The sequence below is a fragment of the Ambystoma mexicanum genome, chromosome 11 (genome assembly GCF_040938575.1).
Source record: "Ambystoma mexicanum isolate Mex_15411 chromosome 11, UKY_AmexF1_1, whole genome shotgun sequence".
In the NCBI taxonomy this organism is placed as follows: Eukaryota; Metazoa; Chordata; class Amphibia; order Caudata; family Ambystomatidae; genus Ambystoma; species Ambystoma mexicanum.
Window position 1 is genome coordinate 1,090,688,057 of NC_090934.1, and position 22,131 is coordinate 1,090,710,187.

General features: G+C 45.2%; 1 protein-coding gene across 1 annotated transcript in view; it reads left to right on the plus strand.

The window, feature by feature from the left end:
• The window catches only part of LOC138504133 (tetratricopeptide repeat protein 24-like), a 529,591-nt gene that overhangs the window by 486,449 nt on the left and 21,011 nt on the right, over nt 1-22,131 (plus strand). The window contains exons 8-9 of the mRNA XM_069624352.1: nt 3,494-3,598; nt 17,984-18,094. Coding sequence (XP_069480453.1) covers nt 3,494-3,598; nt 17,984-18,094 — 216 coding nt within the window. The remainder of the gene's footprint in view (nt 1-3,493; nt 3,599-17,983; nt 18,095-22,131) is intronic.

The following is a 22,131-nucleotide window of genomic DNA, read 5'->3' on the forward strand; positions in this document are numbered from 1 at the left end:
CCAATTTCTTTCCCTAATCTCTCAGACTATCTCACCTCTCCGAAAGAATGTGGAGGGCAATGCTTACTATTTTTTTTGCCCTCAAGATTATATACTACAGGGAAGGGACAAAACCTAAGTTTCCTTACAACTAAGAGTAAGGTATCCTTTGGGCTGATCCTTTTATATTTTACCCTGTAAGGAGGGGAAAGTGAAAATGATACCGCTCTTTTCGGACAAATGCAAATTAATCTTAGTTCTCCTGAACTTTTCCTCAAACCCAGTAAAAATGTATAGAGGAGACAGAGTACAGATCCTGGTATATGAAACCGTTGGAACCACCCAGAGAGAACTTACTCTGTGAGACCCTGGGGAAAACATCCTTTAATAAAATCTCAGAAGAAGACCTTGAGATCCCTTCTACAGATAATCCAGAATCCCATCCTTATTACTCAAAGAGAAAGGTAAGGGGTGAGCAAGGGAGAGAAGGTGAGAACCCCAAAAAGGGAAGATGCGAGAAGGACCTTATGTTAACCAAGAGGGGCAAAACCTAGAGAACCATAACACCCTGGAAAAATGTTTTAGCACCTGTGAACTGTGATCACTTGTCTATGTCTATTCTTGATACCATGTCTTCCTTACAATAGCTACTGCACTCCTTGCCCATTACTATGCCAAGTCGAGACCAAATCTCAGCATCCGCCTCCTGGTGTTTAACTCTCTATTAGCCTCTCAGTATATCGCTCCTCAGTGGCGCTTCAAGTCTGTCCCCTTCCCTCCACGGAAGGAAATGTGGATCACCATGTTAGGGGGGATTGTGGTAGAATCATTCTTGTGGTGAGTGGAACTTGGTGTGTTGAGGAGCATCACTTACGATTAGCACCACTAAATTAGTGCTATCAATGCTTTACGTTTTAAATATAACAATGTGGTCTTCACAGCCTCATAAGATCAAAAAAAATATGACATCTTGTGATAAAGAATCCTGGTTCTAGAATCCTTTCTCTGGCCTGTTTGCCGCCATTTCCAGTCGTCCCAGAAGAACTGGGAAGAGGTTGAACAAAAAAAACTTGCCATTTCACAGGCGATGGCATGGCATGTGGTGGATAGCCAGGCCTTGTTACAATGGCAGAGCAAGCACAAAGCTAGAGCTAAAATAGCAGGCCCAGTCCTGGATATTGGTTCTTGTAGTTATTTCTAGAAGTTGTAAATGGTAGTAGCCGCATTAAGATGATAGAGTGGTGGAACTGCATATTATAATGAATTCCCTGAACTCCATATCCAGTCGTGTATGGGTAGGACAACCCTAGTGACTGGGTTGATCCGTCTGCTACCTGAAGTGTGTACCTGAGGGTGGACAAGGCATGTCCCTGCAGCTCTGCTACTCCCTGGCAGCATTTACAAATCCTACAATTTTAGAGCAAAGAAGATTTGTATTCTCACGGGACAGCCCAAACCAACATAGAACTTAGAAATATCCCAGAACACTTGGGTTGTTGTGTTCCTCATGAATCAGAGGCATGGCCCGAATTCCCTTGAGAGAAATGCATCATTGTTATCCATACTTTGAAGTAGCAGTGTTTCCAGAGTGGAGATTAAATGCTTCCTTAGAATCAAGGCCAGAATTGCAGAACTGCACCATCTGCAGAACACCTACAGGAAATGATTAACTGTTTCCCGGTTGAGGACCAGTGAATGAAGGAGTTTACATAACATGTTCCAGGTTTTTCCATGCTAGAACGGACCCGGCACGACTGAGATGAAAAACTGTGCAGTTTCATGTTATGCACACAAAGAAATTCCAAGATTGTGTTGAACGCCACGCTTACCTTTAATTCTTCGCAGAGGCTCCTTAAAGACAATCATTTAGATCAATTGTGTACCCAAGCCCAGAGAATGAAACCAATATCAACCAAATTAGGTTGATCAGCTTTGATTCAGGGAATAACCAATGAGATCTCTAGCTCAAACGCCAATAGGGAATGACTTATGGGAGTTGGAGAGGAAGTCCAGCCCTTCTCTAGAAAGTATAAGGGCTTATCACAAGCAAGTGGCGTACTAGAGATATTTCCCACTGGGACCTGGCAAGATGAGTTCTGGAGAGAGCCCTAATCTTAACCCAAAGAATAAAGCAGGGGGAAAGCCCCGTAATGTACACTGAATCCTGAGGTCTGGCAGAAGACTGGTCATGAAGTCTAAAGGCAAGAAGTATACAAATAGTCTTTCCGAACTCTGGAGACACCTACAGGCAGGTGGTGTAGCCTTTGGGAGGGGACATGTGGAGGATCCCATGAAATAAGATCGAGTTGATGACCTTACACATACCCTGAAGCCGTGGTCTGGAATGAGACCTAAAATGAAGCTAGAAGAATGCGATCTGGGAGATGGTCCACGATGCACTGAGGTCTGATACTGGGAAGCCTATTGCAGACTGTGAACTGAGATCAGGTCCTAAAGGGACCCAAGTACCTGACGAAATCTAAAGATTAGGCAAGTGGCTGGCATCTAAACAGGATCAAGGAAAGGTCATGGAGGAGTGTGACAGAAACCACAAACACCCAAACTGGGAACCTCAGGAAAGGGATGAGATTCTGTGTTGTTTGATAACATTAGCTTTGGGATGGGCATTTAAGAGTATATGTTTTTGTCCTATTGTTTGGGCCAATCCTTGGACATTTTGTTATTTGATTAGAGTAGCCAAAAGGCTAAGGACTTCTTAAGACTGGGGATTCATATTGCTTTGGGCAATGGTTGGACCCATTTCATTTTTGTAACAGAGAGTCTGTGTCCAAGACAATGATGTGGGATATTTATCAGAAGAGGGGGCAGGAATACTCTGGTCAAGATTACTTCATTTTTAGTTATCCTGACCCTCCCACTTGTTTTGATTAGAGAAGTTGAGCTGCTGGTGATACCCCTAGGACCTGCATTAATCAAACCCTTACTCATACAGTGTATAAACGTAATAAAGAGAGTGGAGCCAAATTCCAAGTCTTTTGTCTCACTGCTCAGTCTGCCACAATATGTCAAACACATATGCTAGAAAATCCTGCCTCTACACCTTCCAAAATGGCCCATACCATTCAGTTTATGTGGCACACGGCCAAAAAACAATAGATGACCTCACCTGATGATATCTCAGAAAGAAGTGAGATCACTATGTTGTGAAAAGATCTAATTCTCCCACAAACCCATCTCAGTTCTTACTTTCCCCTGTGTATTCCCCTATACTCTGCCCAACATAAGGCTATTTCAATGTACGTCGCTCATGTATTTGTGTGTAAAGAACAGAATTGGACACTGTCATTTACTTTAGCATGAACAATATAGTAAATCGGAAAATCATCTTTGCTCTTCACATTATTGTTTCATATTTTACAGTTGCCGATGCAGTGGTCATGCTTGTTTTCATAATATGAAATAACATATTAAACATGAAGAGTGCTCTTTTAATAGCTCTCAATTGTCTGCTTTCCAAGCCCTCTCCAACCGTGTTGTGTTAACCTTCTTGCAGCCCACCTGTTGTCAGATTCGTTTGTAGTCCCGTATGCTGCTCTTTTCAGGATCAAAGACCTCCACCAACAATACCGAAGAAGGAAGATTTGCCTACGACTTCAACGTAAGTTTTTAGCTCATGTGTCAGACAAGACATAGGGCCTCATTACAAGTCTGACGGTAACCCTGCAGTTGCTACTGGCAAATTGCTGCCAGACTTTTCAAATTTACCGGAACCTGACTTTCCGGACCACTAGGGTTGTAATCTGTAGTAATTCTCCATTCCCATATAGTCCATAGGTCTACTTACCGTGGCCGCTGTGTCCGGCAAGGTCCGACCTGTCGGACACAGCGGCTCTGGCAGGCAGACTCGTAGTTTGCTGGTCCGGAAACAACGGTGCCAGTAAGCTTACTGGCACGGTTGTTTCCAGACCGGCAAACCTGTAATTAGGCCCATAATCTCCCTAGATGTGTTGGGTTGTCCTCATTAAAGCAAATGAGTGAAGTTGAAAAGCTATAGTCTCATCAACCCAGTGTGTTCTCCTGATCTTCATTTATTGTGTACAATGAGGCTATTGGCAGTGGAGCATTATTTGATTTTCCCTTGATTATAAGGTGCTTCAATTCTATGTCTTAATTTACGTAATAATATTAGTTTTAGTAATGCTATGGGTAAGCAGTTACGCATCAGCATTCACTAGGCTGTTTGTTATAACATAATAGTGCTTAAATGTTCCAAATTGTGAATCTTTCAAAGTCTCATTAGGGCTCTGAATATAGGATCGGCTCAACTTGTCCTGGGAGAGGTTTCCAAGGCCCATTGTTGGAGAGGAAATTCAGGCGACAGACATGGTGGCATTTTGATTGACCATTTCTTCAGTATAAATCTCAAGGGCTAAGCTGTCCCTAAACCTAAGATTCTCTTCTCTACTCTAAAAAGGAAACATAAAAAGGGCTGGTTGGCTTTCGTGCACACATTATTTTCTATGTGAGCAACTGACTAACGCAGATAGCCATTTTGTGACCATACATTTGGAGGGGAATTTCACCTCCCAAAACTCTGCAATTCTTTACAAATCAGTGTAAAATGTACTTCTTAGAGCACTTTTTTTTCCAAAGATATAGGTTAAAAAAGTTGTATTTGTGATTATAAAGAGAGCTCCTCAACCAGTCCAAGTCTGCTAGAGTACCTAACAAAAGTACTTGTATGCACAGATAAATATGTGTATGCATAAAAAACATTGTATGCTCAGTATAAACAATAATGTTAGTTGTGGCTATTCATTTGTTAAGATTGCTGAGAGACAATGCAGAGCATGTTTTATGCCACTGGTGGGAAAAATGCCCATATTACAAAAACAAATATTGATGATCAAATCTGATGTGGCTGGCAAGAAATTCTGACATTTACATTATTGACCAGATGAAACAATGGCAGCTAAAGGGATTGTGCCAGAAAACAAGCCAACAAGAGTTCATGTGCCACTTAATGAAGTAATTCACGGACCAGGAGAACATGCCTCTCATAACGTGTGCCAGGATGATAATCGTATTAGAATAACTACAGCACAGAGTATAATAATCATAATTCAGGTACCACTGCTTACCATCAACATTACATTGACCTTCCAACAGAGCAGTGAAAATGATTACTCAAAACCAGCCCTGTCGATAAGAGCCATACATAGTACTATGCCATTGTACTCCCTAAAAACAGGCCCATTTGCCCAACAGAAAAATAGGGAGCAGAAATAGGCCCAACAAAAAATGGGAAACAATGAACAAATCAGAACCTCTCCGGTGCTTCTTCCCATGAAGTTCCACTTATGTTTTCAAATCGGTGACCTGGAGTGTAGTACCATCGGAAGGAGCTTTAATATTATGGGCCTCATCATGAGTTGGGCGGTATCTCGGCTGTAATACCACCCAACTTTAACAGCGTTAGCACCCACCGGTCATGGCAGTATTACCACTGGATCACGGGTTGGGCGTTAACGGTAAATCTGCATTCCCCATTGGGTCCATTGGTTCCAATGGGGCATTGTTGGTGCCAATACTGTGCGCTAATACAGCACATTTAACACCCAACTCGTGATCAGGACAGCCTTTAAATGCGCCAGTAATAACATTACCGCCACATTTAAGGGCTACAGCCCAACTCATGATGAGGCCATATTACTGCTGGTCAAAAGCTAATTACTTTTTAACTCCCCAAAAGATCATTTAATTCCAAGTAGGGAGTAACATCTAATCAGATCACTGTTTGTAACCCTTACATAAAATAAAATGACAGTGTACATAATACAGACTATAGTTGCTTTCCACACCCTTCCTTGCCCCAGCTTAGGCAAAATTCAGTAAGAACCACAGTGACGTTTTTTTTATGGAGCCCCTTTGAAGAAAATCACCTATATTTCCCTTTTTGAGTTAAAAGCAGCAATGCTCAGAGGTTCAACAGATGGATGGCCTTCTCCTGTAACTAGCAGCCCATCATCTGCAATACAGTTTTAACAGTTAAACAAGATGCATGAGGATGCAGGAGGCACTAAACGCAGAAAACCTAATGATATTGAAAAGCCCTCCGAAGCTGAGCATAGAGAGAAGCAAAAGGTGCCGTTTTCTAGACTGCTCCTAGAGTTTACCATCATTTAATGAAAATAAATCACACATTCCCTTCACAGTACTGTACTGCACAAACATCGAACTTATTTTTTTAAAGTTTATCATTTGTTTTTCACACCCCACGAGTGCTCCCCTCCTGTGCCCCTCACTTCTCACCCACGGATCCTATACTGGCTTTCAATACTAGTTGATTGAGCTCTGTAAAAAGTGATGGAATGCAGCAGTAAATCACTCCCTCAGATATTTGCATATCCAAAATACTTTGAAAGCAAAGAATATTTAAAGCCTCGCCATAATATAATGGGCAGTTTAAGAAAATATCTGTAAAATGCATACAAAACATTATTTTGCAGTGACAACCAGATTGTTTGCAACATCCCCCAATATTGTTGCAGTATACATGTGCTCAGTGAAACCATGTTTGTATAGCAGAGAAGGAATGACAATTGCATTTGTTAAAGTCTATGCCCAATGGAACTCTGAAAACGTGGAAAGCATGCAGGTTGTGTGAAAAGCAATGCAGCTGTTTTAATATTCATTCCCCTAATGCTTTGTATGAGTAGTGCCAAACATGTTCCATACCTATAATCCCTTTTCGACCAAGTAGACAATATTGCAATTTTTCTCTCTGCTTATAGGATACCATTAGCAGAAGAGGCTGAGCATGATATGCACCTACCCAAAATCCTTAAAGGGCGAATTAATATTGGAGTTTGATAATGCAGTAATTTGCAAGGGTACTGCTTCAAAGCGCCCGTGTAACATATGAGCAAAGAATAGGAATCATGTCATGAGGTTTCACAACCAAGTCACCTGCTTACTTAAAGTCAGTATCCGATATTTGAGCTGATGGTTACATAGTGTGGGTGACACTTTTACTAAGGCAAGATTGGCTTGGAAACTCAAGTGTTTGCACATTACAGTATTACAACCAGCAAAATAACTACTGTTGCTTGTGCTTTTTTAGTTCTAGAGAAAGTGGGAATTGTCGGTGTGCACTGCTCTTTTGAGCAGCACCCAGAAGGATGCTGGGCAAGCGCACATTCGCACAGCTTAGAGGTAACATGGGACTGCTCGTCAAGATGTCTTACAATGTAAGAAAAGTAATTTATCCAGAATCCTACGCGAACCTGAGTTCTGTCCCTACCACTACAAGACAAACATACATTCAACAAAGGTACATTTAGGGCCCTGGCCCAAGCAAGTGAATGGGGGCTGGTGTTTGACCCCCATCATGGTGTCTCTTTAGCAATAGAAAATCCTTGACTTGAGGCACAGTCCAAGCAGATACACTGAATGTCTCTTCAATCACTCTCTCCATGACTCAGTTCAAGCAAGTACACTGAATGTCTCTTGTCCTCTTTCTCCTTTGGAAACCCCTGGCTCAGGTTCCCACTCTGATTGTTCTCCTTGTGATCCTACCAAGAAACTCCTGGTGTTCTCTCTAGCTGGGCAATTTCTTGTCTTTACCCTGCTTTGGGGGTTTGTTCCAAACATCCCTGTCTTCAGGTCTCATCTATCTCTTCTGCCTTGTGGGTCTTCTTCCTCTCACCCTGCATTGGGGCCTTGTTACTCTCACCCCGCATTGGGATCTCTTTTCTCTCACTTGACTTGGGCTCTTGTTTCTCTCACCCCACCCTGGGGTATCATTTCTGTTACCCCACCTTGGGGTCCTGTTTCTCTCATCCTTCCTTCGGGTCTTGTTGTGCCTTGTCGACCTCCTCGCAGTTCCCCTGAGCCTTTGATCTCTAGGCAGTGCTCCTCGGGAGTCAGTGAATGGAGCCGACTCAGCACTGCTTCTTCGACTTCTCCCCAGTGTTCCATCTCGGGCCTAACTTGCCCTCTTTTCCCGCTTGTTTCTGGTGGGACTTCGGTGAAGGCTTCTTGATATGACGGTAGTCCCTTCCTCCAAGCCGATACACTTCTGGGCTGAGCTCTTCAGACTGCTGGCCCGCAGGGGCTGTAAGCATACCTGGTGTATGCTTCCTCCTTTCTGCCACACCTCCCAGGCGGTGGTCTGGGCTTCTCCAGCACTACGTGTTTCTCTTCTCTGGCTGCCCTGTTCTGATTGGCTCTTCATCTCTCCCTCTTCTAGGAGGACCTTCCACTATTTTCTCATTCCAGGCGAGGACAGTGAATACAGACAGTCAGAAACCATACCAACCATTCACACATGAAGTTCCAGATCTGCTTAACCACCAATGCAAGCTATGTTCTGCTTGCCAATAACATGCCGCTCTCGTTATTTTCCTGGAAAACACTGTTGGGCCTATTTGCCACTAGTGTTTCACAGTGGCTCCTGTTGCTTTTGGGGTGTCTCCTCTTGCTTTTTTACTCCTTGCCCCTTTCATAGGCATCACAAGTGTAGCACAAAGTAGCTGAAACAAAGGTATTTCTTTTAAGGTAATAAGGGTGTATTTATACAACAAAAGGTTGTCAGGGTAATTTTGCAGTGATGGTATGTGGTTAAATAAGAGTCTATTACAAAGTTGTGGGCTTGTCCGGGACCTGCACCAGTGTACACTAGTTTATCCTTGTCAATGTCTTTGGGTTGCATGTTTTTGGGGTTCATAAACCCTCTTCCTCTGTGTCTGGGGCACAGGCCATTTGTAGACCATCCATTCCAGCCTCGTAGCAGTTGGAAGGTCTCCTCCACCAGACTGAGGTAATGTTGGGTCTTTTTTCACCAGGCCTCACTCTTGCAGGGTCAGCGAGAAAATCCTTGAGGTATCTTTTCTCATAGAGCTTCTTCCTTGCAATAGAAGCTTGAACCCTAGAACACTCCCATCTTGATAGTACCTATTGTAACCTACCTAACTCTCAGTAAAATTGCATCATTGTGTAACCCCTCCTGCCACTGATCTGATTCACCGAAACCTCCCTGCTCTTGATATCTAAGGGGCTCATCTGTCCTCCCTTTAACCTCCTCAAATTGCCTGTTTTTCGCCCCTTCCACCTTCCTCATGTCCACCTCCTTAAATGGTAAGGGATCTACTTTCCTCCAACCACTTTGCCTCCCTCACACAAGATAACCATTTACATCCAAACATCTCAATGTCTATCTTTCTAGGTGTTACCATCTCCTCCTCAGCCTCCTTAATAATCTCCCTTCAACCTCCAACTCTTTCCTCCATATGGCATTTCTTCTCTCTCCTGCCTCCTTGATTTTTCCCTCCAACCTACAACTCAGTTTTCGAACGTCCAATCTCTCGCCTCCAACTCCCTGTCAAAAGACCACACACTCGCCATGCTCCTCCAACCGCTGTCCTCCAGCTTCTTCTCAAATGCCCCACCTAGACTTTATTTGCTGGCCATTATAGTCTAGTCTCTCCCGCTCTGGGGTGATGCTCAGAGACATGGCTTGCATTTGTGCAGCTTAGGCTGTGCTAACTTGGGAATTGCCCATGTATTTTGGGTTATGTGGGTTGTATGAGAAACCTGAGGGTGTCCTCATAGCTACTCCACTTGTGTCCTCTCCTCGGGTGTCCAGGGAAAGGCCATTGCTTTTGTCTCCTGACCCTGGGGCTGGGGAAGCGAGGGAGATCACCTGGGTGGAGGGTCCTTGGGGGTGCGATGACCTTAGGGGAGACGCGGTATCCCGCATTTCCAATTCAGTGAGAACCATCCATCCCAGACACAGTTATGGGATATTGCTACCGCTGTTTCACTGACCAAGAAAACAACAGGAGACATTACCAAACTAGAAACATCAGGAAAAGGAAGAAGAAGAGAAGGTGTAAGGGGGACACAGGCGAGACATTGTATCCCCCGTTTTCCTGTGAGAATCAACCTAACCCTCCCCTGGCTTCATGGGCTAATGTATAGCAGTTTCCTTAATTTTCCTCATTCCACCTACTACAGTACTAGGACAAGGAAGAGGTGACTAGGAGTAGTGAACACCAGTGAATCCTTTCACCACTTTAGTACTGGGACGAGGAAGAGGTGACTAGGAGTAGTGAACACTAGTAACCTATTTCACCACTCTAATACTGAGATGAGGAGAATGCCTACAGAATATTTTGAAGTCCAGGCATGTCCCTCTAATTATTGTCAGGCAAGTCTAATTGAAGACTCACCAGCAACCTGTTAAGTGGTTGCAGGGGTATAAGAAAAGAGGAAACCAGCAACACACATACCAACAGGGTGGTCTGTGTGGGAGAGTCAAGCAGGGAGTCCAGTTTGTGAGGAGGCAGCTGTGGTGGGTCCAGCAGCGAAGCCACTACACCGGCAGACTACCTAAATAGCTTGTGGTGCCTAGGTGCAGGTCGGGCCGTAAGGAAACCACAGGTTTGGGAGCCTCTGTGGTCGGAGAAACGCAGCCCGAGCTGCAATCGAAGGAAAGGAATAAAGGCTGCTGCCAGCATCTGCAGCAGCAAAGCATGGGACCGAAGAGCAGTTGGCGAGTTAGTGGAGCTCGCAAGCGAAGAAAAGCCAGTGAGCGGAGCTGAAGACAAGCAGCGCAGGTGCCCTGAGGGAACACCAAGGAACGGTGAGTGAAGGAAGAAAGTCACTCGAACCCGGGCGCTCCTGGGGGCTGTGGGCAAATCAAAACGGGCACTGAACAAGTGAAACAGCATGCAACTAATTAAATTAACCCAGGGCCATGGGTTCGGAGGAACTTAAACAGCAAAGCAAATAGTAACAAATATTGAATACCGCACTGAATTAAACCTTTATGAGGAAAGTTACAACAAGCGAGAAATACATATGAACTGCAAACATTGTTTTGTGAAAGCCTAGTAAACGGCAAGGAAGCAAGAGTGGAAGATTGTGCGAGAGCATGACCGCAAGGTGGTTAAGGGGTGAAATAACCAATAAGTTAACTCTTGTAATGGAATAAAGTGTGGCAAGGTCAAGGATTGGCCCAAGTTGTATGACACAGTGTGACAAAGGCAAGAGGCTGACAATGAGAAGCCAAGTGAGTGGGAACCTCCACACATCAACAAAAGCAGAAGAACCTGTGTGGGTCAAAGAACCTAAGGTTCCTGGTTGTGCAACCTTTAATTGGTGGACAGTGTGATCTGACAACTGTACCTAGATCAGGGAACCCTCAATTGTGGAAGCCAAATACCTTGTTGCAGCACAACAAGAAAGAGTAAGCTGAATGAATTGTTAAGCTTATCCAGAAGGGAAGTTAAGTTAATGTTGGACTTGTTTTGAACATTGAGAGACGGTGGGCAAGCAGACTTTGGCAAGTGGAAGTCTTCGGGAAGGGAAACCTGAGACTTGATGAACTTTAACGTTGTCATGAGGACGGAATCCTCATGACCCTTTTCCGTGGAACTGTGTTGCCTTGAACTTGGAGAAGGGAACCCCAAGGATTTGTGAAACTGTTGTGAACTTAAGAACTGTTCTCCAGAGACTTTTTTTGTGGAACTTTATTGAACTTGGGGAAGGGAGGCTGAAAATGAAGCTAGGAGCTGGAAGAAGCTCTCAACTTTTGTCTCGATCACTATTACTTTTATTGCTGACATCCCTTCACATTGTTTAGCTTTAGCTCTGAGGGCAAGGATAGGTTTTGGACCCAGATAGACTTTTAAGCTAAACTTTCAGACTCAGACTTTACTTAGTTTTGTTCGGATAGGGAAATCCGACCTTAAGATAGGGCAAGTTAGGCCTTACACTATCCTGGCATTTGAGTTAATAAATCATTTTGTTTTCAACTTTGAATCTGTTGTCTGTGTTTTGCTTCATGATACTGTCACATTTGGAAGGGGCTTTGCGAAAGGGTACTTTAAGGCATGACACCATCTTGGATTTAAGAGAGTCTCTGGACATGTGTTAGGTCTCCTTCCATCCCCTTTGAATGCCTGGTACTATTGCCAGCGTTAACCTCGTCCCCTCTGGTCTCCCCGCATGTAGTTTTGGAGTCAGAAAGCCCTTTAATAAGTATGGGAGGTTAGCAGTTGTATTTGTAGTACCTTTGTCACAGGGGCTATGCAACTTTGTAACATCCCACGACACCAGTGGGAAGACTCGTATGTTTATATGGGTAGAACAGGTTTGCTGGACTTCCATAGTCTGTGTGAGACTTCGAGTCGGAAATGTTTCCCTTAGCATCAGAACCAAAGAAATAAATATATTTCCCTGCTTGTCTTTGAAATATTGCAAGTTTGTTTTCTTAAAGGGGAAAGCATTGTTTCCTGTGCTGGTTGTTTCAGTTCTGTATAGGGGGGTGAAATTGCTCTGGGAGATGGTTAACCTTGCCAAAAGGGGTATCTTTAAGAAATTCAGATCCCCCTGTCCCTTTTTGGTCGTGGGTATCTGTCTGGGGTGGGGGATAAGTTCTTCCCTGGCTGCCACCTGCCTTAGTGCAGGGACCCAGTTGGGGTGGATTGGGATCCCCACAATATCTCCCCCAGGCCCACCATCCACTAGCTTGGGGCAGCCCCTGGGCCCCTTGGACTATCCCATTGTCTGTCCCTAAGGTTGGGCAAAGGGCTTCCTTCCATGCCCCACGTCTATCTCTCATTACCCTTTCTATTTCCCCTCCCCCAACGCACATTTACCTATTCTGCAGGCCTGCTCCATAAGCTGCTGTGCCATGGTTACAGTATTATTGCATATGAACGTAAGGGCACACCAACTCTTGAAGACAGTTCAAGGATTTTTATTATTCTCTGTAAGGGCCATCCTTCTCTCTTTCGTCTAGAGCTGGGTATTCTCTTCCTAACCCAGGCATCTCCGATATCCAGGATGGTCACTTGAGATCGATAACCCCTACTATCTACTTTTCTCCAGGTGATGGCCAACACCGTTTCTATCTAAACTCCCTCAGCAAACAATCTATGCTGTCCCTACTCTAGGTTTTCCCAAAATGGAATTTAAGGGTAGTCTGACTTTCAGACAATCCCTGGTTGTTCTATCCTCCCATGCTCTACCATTCCCCTCCCTAGGTTTTTCTGTTACTATGCCTTTCCTCCTACTCCGCTCCCAGCTACTATCTCTTCTAGTTTAGTTTAGTTTATTTATTTGTATAGCGCCACCTGGCCCTGGGGCATTCAGTCGCTTGGCATGGTTACAACGTAACAATATATTGCAAACATGGTCAATAGGTAAACAATATAGGTAGTATAAACATTATAAAACAGTTACTGGTAATGTACATAGTATGACATAATTTACAAGGATTGAGGTTCTTTCCCTCTGCTGTTTATCCCCATGTTCTACCTCCATCCTTTTTATTTCTGTCTCTCCTTCTCTCCATGTTGCTACAACTCCCTTCTCTTCACTACGAACCCCCTCTCTCTACTCTACTACTCTCATCTCCACTCTACTACTATTCTCCTCACCACTGTACTACCCCTCGCCAACCCTACTGATACTCTCCTCTCCATTCCACTACCCCTCTTCAGTCTAATACTACTCTCCTATCCACTCTACTACTACTCTTCTCTCAAACCACACATTCTCCCCAGTCACCCACTTTCACTCCCCAGTCACTTCATCTATCACTTCCTACTTCCCCCTACCGTCAAACACACACACCCATCTCTTTTACACTCCCTCATGCCAACCAATTCCTCACCTTTCACACTATGTTAATAATTCTTCTCCGCTCTCTTCTGCTCTTTCCTTCCTCTGCCAGGTCTTTTGGTCCCCCTGCTCCTCCCTTGACCTCACCTGAACCCCCACCTTCCCGCTTTCTTTGCCCCCGTTTTATCCTTCACCTTCCCTCTCCATTGGCCCTTCATCTCAGCTTGTTCCTCTGGCCAACCACTGTCTTTCCTTTCTCCAGTAGTGGTGTTAAACGCATCAGAAAATTCAAACGAGTTCTTAAGTGCCACCCCTTTTTCGAACATGGTCCGCCAGACTCTTGCAATGCCACCCCACAATAGACAATGTTCCAGTTTGAGTGAGTCCTGTTCAGCCATTTGAACATGCCAGCTTGATGTGGCCACATGAAGCGCGAGTGACTTGCACTGCCGTGGCGTTGTTGCCCATTTGTTCTGCCTAGGCAGGTGCAACTGTCAGGCCTACTCCACTCTTGCACCTATGTTACATAGCAGCCCGATACGTTTGCCTGCTGCATGGTCATGTCCACTTTTCGCTCGCTTGACTCCCTCTCTGGTCGTAGACGGGCTGCTCTGGTGACACAGCTGCTGACATTGTAGGTTCTGTGAGACACAAGGGAAAACACTGGCCAGAATGGTGTTGGACAGGCATGGGGTAATAGTGGTAATCTTAGCAAGCCGACAGGCACCGGGGGAAGGGGTAGGACTCTGGTCCTCCCAACTCCCACAACTCCACCTGTGGGATAGGACTGGCATGTACCCAGGTAGACCTCCCACCCCACTTTGAGAGGGATACCTACCGCCATCTGACAGGGGCAGATCTTTGGCCCTGCCAACATACTAGGTTGTACCTACTAAGGGACCGGAAATAGTGCAGTGTTACTGGACTGCCCATCCTAACCCCATGCCCCAACCTCCTCTCTTCCACTTGCAGCATGCTTCTCATCACCAGGCTGCCGATGTGCAACACCCTTTAGGCAAAGGTATGGGGCACCTAGCTTTGTGGAGCAGGTTCAACCTTTTTATATTCCTAGGCCCCATTTCTTCATGAAGAAAGACCTGCAGGTTTTCAGCGTCATTCTGAAACTGAAGTTAGGAGCGGTTGCAACTCCAGGTAAGGGGTAGATGGAGACCTGGGCTTGGGGTGGTCATTATGGTCTGTGTCTGTGTGCGCTGTGTGAGAGGAGCTAGAGGCTGCTGGGAGACCCTGGGGAAGACTTCTGGGAGAAACAGTCAGAGATGCTGGTCCCTGCCCCAATCACCTGACGAATGAATGACAAACGCTGTTCATTGCCCTGATGGGCAAACATCCCCACTGACCACTAAACAGAGCATCTGAGCAAGTTCGAGTGATGTTTCAGATGGCACTAAGCCCACCAACCTATATACCAAGGAAGCGGAAATGGGTGCTTGGGGTTCTCACATCTCAGTCAGCTGTTTCACAGAACAAAGAATTCGTACATCCCATAACTCTTAGCACTTAGCTTGTGGTAATGAGTCGAGTCGAGTCGAGGGGGATGACCCCCTACCTCAATTCCCAATTCCCTGGTCCTTTTCACATACTTGGGACATGGCATCTATGAAAGAGAGAGAGAGAGAGAGAGAGCAACATATCCTGACAGCAATGTGAGAAAGTGAAATGGCACCCAAGTACAATATGCTGCCAGTTTCTATAATGTGACAATCTCATCCTTACCCGTTTCTGCTTCTCACTGTCTCCTGTGATTGCGGTTATGTCTTTCTGTTCAGAAGTGACTTCATAAACGGTCCTGTCTTGTTGAAAATAATCTTTTCGAGTCACATTATTGTAGCGTATTTTGTTGACTCCGTCCACATCTTTTTATAAGTGTGGAGCCACGTGGCAATATTTGAGGGAGCTGAGAGCACATATTAAAAGGGCATTTCCGACTGATCGTTCTGTCAGATATATTTTCATTAATGTCTTTAGGAGGATATCCTAATCTCATATCTGCTCAAATACAGTCCGATCCAACAATTCCAGCCACGAAACAAGCCGGTAAGATAGCTCAGAGGGTTGAGCGCTCGCTGCTGCGATCTGAGCGTGATCTGCAGGTCGCAGGTTCGAATCCCAGCAAGGCCAACTCGGCATTTCATCCTTCCGAGGTCGATAGATGCGTACCAATTTCAGTTGGGTGATATTGTATGTAAATATGTGCTCTCTAATGCGCTTTGAATTAAGGCGCTATTTAAATAACACATCGTTATCATTAAGAAACAGTTACTTGATCAAAGCTCATTTATTTAAAGAAAGAAAGTAAAGATGAAATCAGAACAAAGGTCTCAGGCTTTATGTAGGGGGAAGTCACCAGAGAGTTACACAATCACAGAATGCTGGTCTACACCGAAAATGACCTGCCTGCGTGAATCTCAACATTCCACGGGCACTCATTTCCACAAACAATTCTTATATATAGTTCTGAGTAAGTAGCGAGTAAGAGGTGGAAGTCAGAAAATGAAATGCGACCTTTTTTCTGCGAGACTCTAACTTCAGTTGTACATCTCTCACTAAATGTTCCTTCTCGCAGCACTGGTCCCTTCTGCCTCATACTTGAAAGAAGCAGCTCAGTGTGTGTTTTTTCTGGCTTCAGTTTGCTTAAGGGAAATACATCTTGGGTTCCATTTACTTCCACAGCACGATGCCACCTACCGGTACACAAACATCTGCCGGACCTTTCAATGAAATACTCTCATTCTAGTTACCCGCATTGCCCTGTACACCTGTGTGTGTGTGTGTGTGTGCTGGGGGCGACTTCACATGCCCTTCTGCATGTGAGGTTGCATAACTGCTGAGTATACACATTCAAAAGCCCATAAAAGCTAGTAATGCCCGCAAACCACTGCACACTTTTCTGACCTAACATCTCTAGCGAGAAGTCGCTTGGGATGAAACAGCTTGCAGACTAGCTTACAAGGTACTTACTTTACATTCCTAGTTCTTTAAACATATTCCCTTGTAGTTTGTTCACATAGCAAATGCAGGGCTACCAGTCCCAGAATGCAATATGAAGTGAGCCTAAAAGTCAGGACTGGTTGATTATGTCACACCTGACATGGGACAAATTGAGAATGCTGTGAACGGTATTACCCCAAAATATCACGTCTGAAAATCCTGCTGCCGAAAAGGCCGAATTCAGAAATACACATGTCAACACATTTATATGTGGGGTGTGGGTTAGGGTAATACATATTGTACGGGAGGGGCATCGGAGACCTGCGGGGGGTAGAGGGATCATATAAGTGCATTGAAATGTGTGCCTGAAAATGATTCCTGTATGTTCGGCCGCAGGATTTATTTGGGGAAAATATGACATAGATGGCTGTGAACTGCCCTATGATCTATTCAGCTTTTAAGATATAAAACAGTCCACAAGAGCTGGTGTTCTGAAGTAAACTACTTTCAATCCTTTCCAACATAGGCTTGCAATGTGCTACTATGAATGGGCCGATTAGCTCAGTTGGTTAGAGCGTGGCGCTAATAACTTCGATCCCCGTATTGGCCACTTTGACATTTTATTTACTGTTTTTATTTATCTACTGTTTATCCTATATACTGCACTTCCCCTCCTCCTTCCCCCCCTCCCCTGCACTTGCGCGATCTCAATGTCACCTGGCCTAGTAAAATGGTTGTCTCTGTCTTCCCTCTGTTCCCCCTCCCTTGCCTCATCTTGCCTTGCAACGCTTGTGAATAGGTGCGTTCTAAATGCCATATCATATCAATGACACGACAAACATTTACAGTGCCACAAAAACGTGGACACACTTGTGTGCTTATAGAAGGCAAATATCATCGCCTAGTCTGCATGCCAAAGTTTCAGAAAGAGGCTCACTCAGGGATTCAATTCGCTTTGCAGGAATCCGATTAAACCAGCAACGTGAGCCTTGAAATGCGCTAATCACCAGTCACAAAAACTTTTTATTTTTTATTTATTTTTTTACATTTGTAGAGCGCGCTGCAGCCCAAAGGCATCGAGGCACTATTGCATGAAAGTGTACGTAGGCAAGATTACGGTTACATGAACACTTAGTAGAAGCTGCAACGGGTTAGGAAACAGGGCCTCTCTCACACTTCATTCGATGGAGCTGGGGGTGTCTGCGGCAGCCCTGCATTGCAGAAACACTGCCTAAAATAAGCTGTGTGAAAGCCACAGTCATTCTTCACAGCTTGAAAGATGCTGCGGGAGCGGGCTTGTGACATATTACCAGGGCTTTGAGAGGATTCATTTACCATACTTATAGCGTTCCTTTCGAGAGGGCTTCTGCGTCCCAAGCTCGTAGGAGATGAAGCAATGTCCGAAACTCCAAGATGTGCCCTCCAAGCCCACACTAACCATCACATGTTTGCACTTTTGCAGGGTGCCATTAGCCAGCCCTGGACTAAGTTCCTTAAAGCCATCAATTGTCCACCCAAAACAGCAACCGACTGAATCGCAAAACGCAGATGAAGATGAGTCAACAATGTCAAGGTAACCTTAAGCGCCACGATGCCTACGGGCTGCTGCACGCTTTACAAATGTGAATAAATTAATACATGAATAAAGGTATAACGAAAGCCTGTCCGATAATGTATTTAATTGTTTTTTTATAACACGCCTAATACCATACCTGAGTTTGGTTTCTAAACATGAATCTGGGATTTGAACCCCTGTAGCTCGGGTTTTGAACCTCTGTTGCACTGCCTGGTCCTGCTTCCAAGACCAGCATGTTTCCCCTGTGCTCTCCTCCCTTCACAAACTAGTACATAAATCACATGTGAGATAAAACAAGATCCTGCTTGATAAATGAGTGGTTCTCCTTAAAGGCATCTTGTGTAGGTCAATCTGTAAACTATGTTCTGTTACCACTTTCATTTGCAGGTCTCCAGGAACTCTTTTCAAATAAAATTGTCATCAGACAACCTTGAGTTTATTAAAAAGATGGAGAGCACCAGTTTATTTGCGTTTAAGGCTCTGAGGGCCAACAACAGAAATATACTGCTGACGGTAAATTACTAATACATCAAGCCATACTGTTAGTGGTATTGTGATTATACATTGCCTCTAGGGTTGAATACTGCCATTGGAGATTACTAATGGTGGTAAAATATAAAAACAGTTACTTGTATTCGTTTTTAGTTAAAGAAATACCGCAGGTGTTAAAATGGCCACGACTGGTAAATAACACACTGACAGCCATGCATGCCTGCATTCCAGTGATAGGGGTAGTGCCTCTGAAGTGATACCCACAGGTATAATTGAATTGAATTGATATTTTATTTGTATCGCGCCCGTACACAAGTGTTTCAGAGCGCGACAAGGCAAGGGAGGGGAACAAGGGAGAACAAAAACAAGGCTCTGTCTAGGCCAAGTTATATTGAGAAAGCGCAAGTGCATGGGAAAGGGGACAAGTGCAAGGATGGAGGGAGAGGTGGAAAGTGCTGAACAGAGAAAAAAAACAGGTAAATAATAAATAAATAAATAAATAAATAAATAAATAAATAAATAAATAACAAAAGGCAAAACAACAGTGGCAGTGCAGCCAGCATGTGACAAGTGCTGGGTTAAGGCACCAGACAGGGTGTATCTGGTAGTGGAAGGGCGGTGGGGGGGATGGGTTGTATGGTTACAGATACAGACCCCGGGCAACTTGTTGCCAGGAGACAGTGTGGGTGGGTGCCAGGGTGAGCAGGTACCTTGGCCCGGAAGTCAGAGGGTAGGCCAGGTGCACGGTGCCGAGAGATAGCCGATCAGCAAGGGAGAGGAGGGGCGAAGGCAGAAGCAAAGAGGAAGGTCCTGAGTTGCTTCTGGAACTGGAGATGGTTCTCCTCAAGTTTCAGGGTGGCAGGGAGGCTATTCCAGAGGGGGGCCACAGCCGAAAACCGAGATATGCCCCCAGCTTGTTTCTTTGAAAAACGAGTGACCCTGAGGGAGGTATTTACGGAGGGACAGCCCTATTCCTTTATGTGAAACGAGTTTCACACCCTCAGTGGTCCGATTTAGTGGGACAAATCTCTCAGCCATGTTTCCACCTTTGGCCCTCTACCAGAATGGGTACACTTCTGGTCTCAAAACCACCCTTCCCAATCAGACGCCTCTCTTCTCCCTTGCCCTCTACTCCAATCTGGCCCTCTCCCCACTCCTTTTCTATTGTTACTCGTTTCATGATACATGGATGTTGTTCAGTCGTTTTCATCCTGTTCGGAACAGAAGTGGGAAAAAACTAGTTTTGAAATACTACTGTAATGTGGAACACCTAGACAGAACGCCTAGATCTGAAACACAGCAGCAGTGGGGAAACCCTTAGACTTGCAACACAGCAGCCGTGGGAGAAGGCACCTAGAATGGGAACCCAGTAGCAATGGGGAAAAAACATCAGACCTGAAACACAGCAGCAGTGGGTAAACACTTAGAATTAGAACACAGCACTAGAGGGCAAACACCTAGAATTGGAACACAGCAGTAATGGGGAAAAAACGTTCTCCCAGATTCGTCGCATCCACGCCTTCACTCTCTTGCATAATACTTCTGTTCCTCACTCAAGAGTTTCGACTATTTTGTTGAGTTCTACCTCTCCAATGGTATGGACTTGTTTAGAGTCAACTTCCGGTAGGAGGGGTGAGAATCAATGGGCCTCATTACGTGTTTGGCGGTAGGGGACGGCTACCGCCAAACTCGCTACTGGCCCAGGCACATTACGAGATGAATGGGCCGGTAATTGCCCATTTGCGGGTGCCGGTATGGCTGGCCTCCCGATCCCCATTCTGCTCCATAGGGCAAAATGGGGGTCGGGAGCACGGTCGCACCGGCACCGTTAATAACGGAGCCGTTGCAATCACGAGTTCTGCTCGTGGGTGCCTGCCTGCACGCCTGGTCAGACCACGCGTGCAGTCCGGCAGCGGCAAGCAGAACTCATAATGTGGCGGAGAGGTAACCGGCGCCGTTGTTGCCTTTCCGCCACATTCATAATGAGACCCTATTACTGTCTGGATCCAGAACTAATTGCTTGCACTGAACGAGTGCTTTTGTGCTGCTCAAACCTGCACTGCGAGCCAAGGCAGAGGCTCTTGCAGGAGATCGACTGCAGTCCTGAGGAGGCGGGGCTTGTGCCCTTGACGTGACTTATCACGTGACTTTTTTCCAGCTGAAAACGCTCCGCCGTTCGCCCGAGCGGCGCATTACTGTCTGGATCCAGAACTAATTGCTTGCACTGAACGAGTGCTTTTGTGCTGCTCAAACCTGCACTGCGAGCCAAGGCAGAGGCTCTTGCAGGAGATCGACTGCAGCGCTGAGGAGGCGGGGCTTGTGCCCTTGACGTGACTTATCACGTGACTTTTTTCCAGCTGAAAACGCTCCGCCGTTCGCCCGAGCGGCGCACTACTGTCTGGATCCAGAACTAATTGCTTGCACTGAACGAGTGCTTTTGTGCTGCTCAAACCTGCACTGCGAGCCAAGGCAGAGGCTCTTGCAGGAGATCGACTGCAGCGCTGAGGAGGCGGGGCTTGTGCCCTTGACGTGACTTATCACGTGACTTTTTTCCAGCTGAAAACGCTCCGCCGTTCACCCTTGCGGCGTAAAGCCCGACGGGGACAAGCCTGCTGGCTGTTGTGCGGCTGTTTGGCGGCACATTCAGAAGGGAGACTGCTGTGATTAGTCACTTTGATCCCTGAGGCTCTATTTCTAACAGTGTTCACGCTCAGGTTCGTGCTGAAAGTAGTGAACCCAATTATATATTGCTAGAACATGAAGATCCTATGATTTTATTATATGCGCTGGTGAGTGAGGGCGAGGCTCTATTCTAATTGCTGACATTTTATCATAAAGTGCTAGGTGCTTGTCACCTCATATTGTGCTAATTCGAATTTTATCAGATTTTGGGTGTAAAGCTAGATTAGTCTCGATCCAGCATTGTTTTATCCTGACATTTATCTAGCAGGCTGTGAACTCTGTCTCTTCATTAATACATTGCACAAGAGCTATATCTTGCATTTTAACTATGGCTAGTGGATTGCGTAGCGGGCGGTGCACTGAGGCAATATTGAAAGCTTGTACTGAAACTAATAATGACTCCTTAGGTCACAAAAGGAGGATTCTTGATAATGAGCTATTTGATAATAACACTTTAGCTGAGGTAGCTAAAGACGATAATTTGAATCGTACTGATACTCCAACACAAACTACTTATTTGGCTCAGGTTCATGCAGACCCAACTGCCTCTTTGTACAATTCCATAAAAGAGGAAGTAAATAATGATGCCAGGGTGAGTTTGGGGAGTTGCATAACCCCACTGCTACCTTGCACTTTTAATGAAGACCCGTTTAGGATAACTATGAGGATAATGGCTGAATTAGATGAACAGGTTACTCAATCCATTGATATGTTGACCCCACTGGTTCATAGATCATCTAACAAGGGGATTTTTAAACCAACTTGCGGAAAGGACATCATGAAAACTCACAATGAAATAATAGGCGAAGGAGGCTCTGAAGGGGTTTTGCATGCTTTATTGTACTGAGCAAATCAAAGAT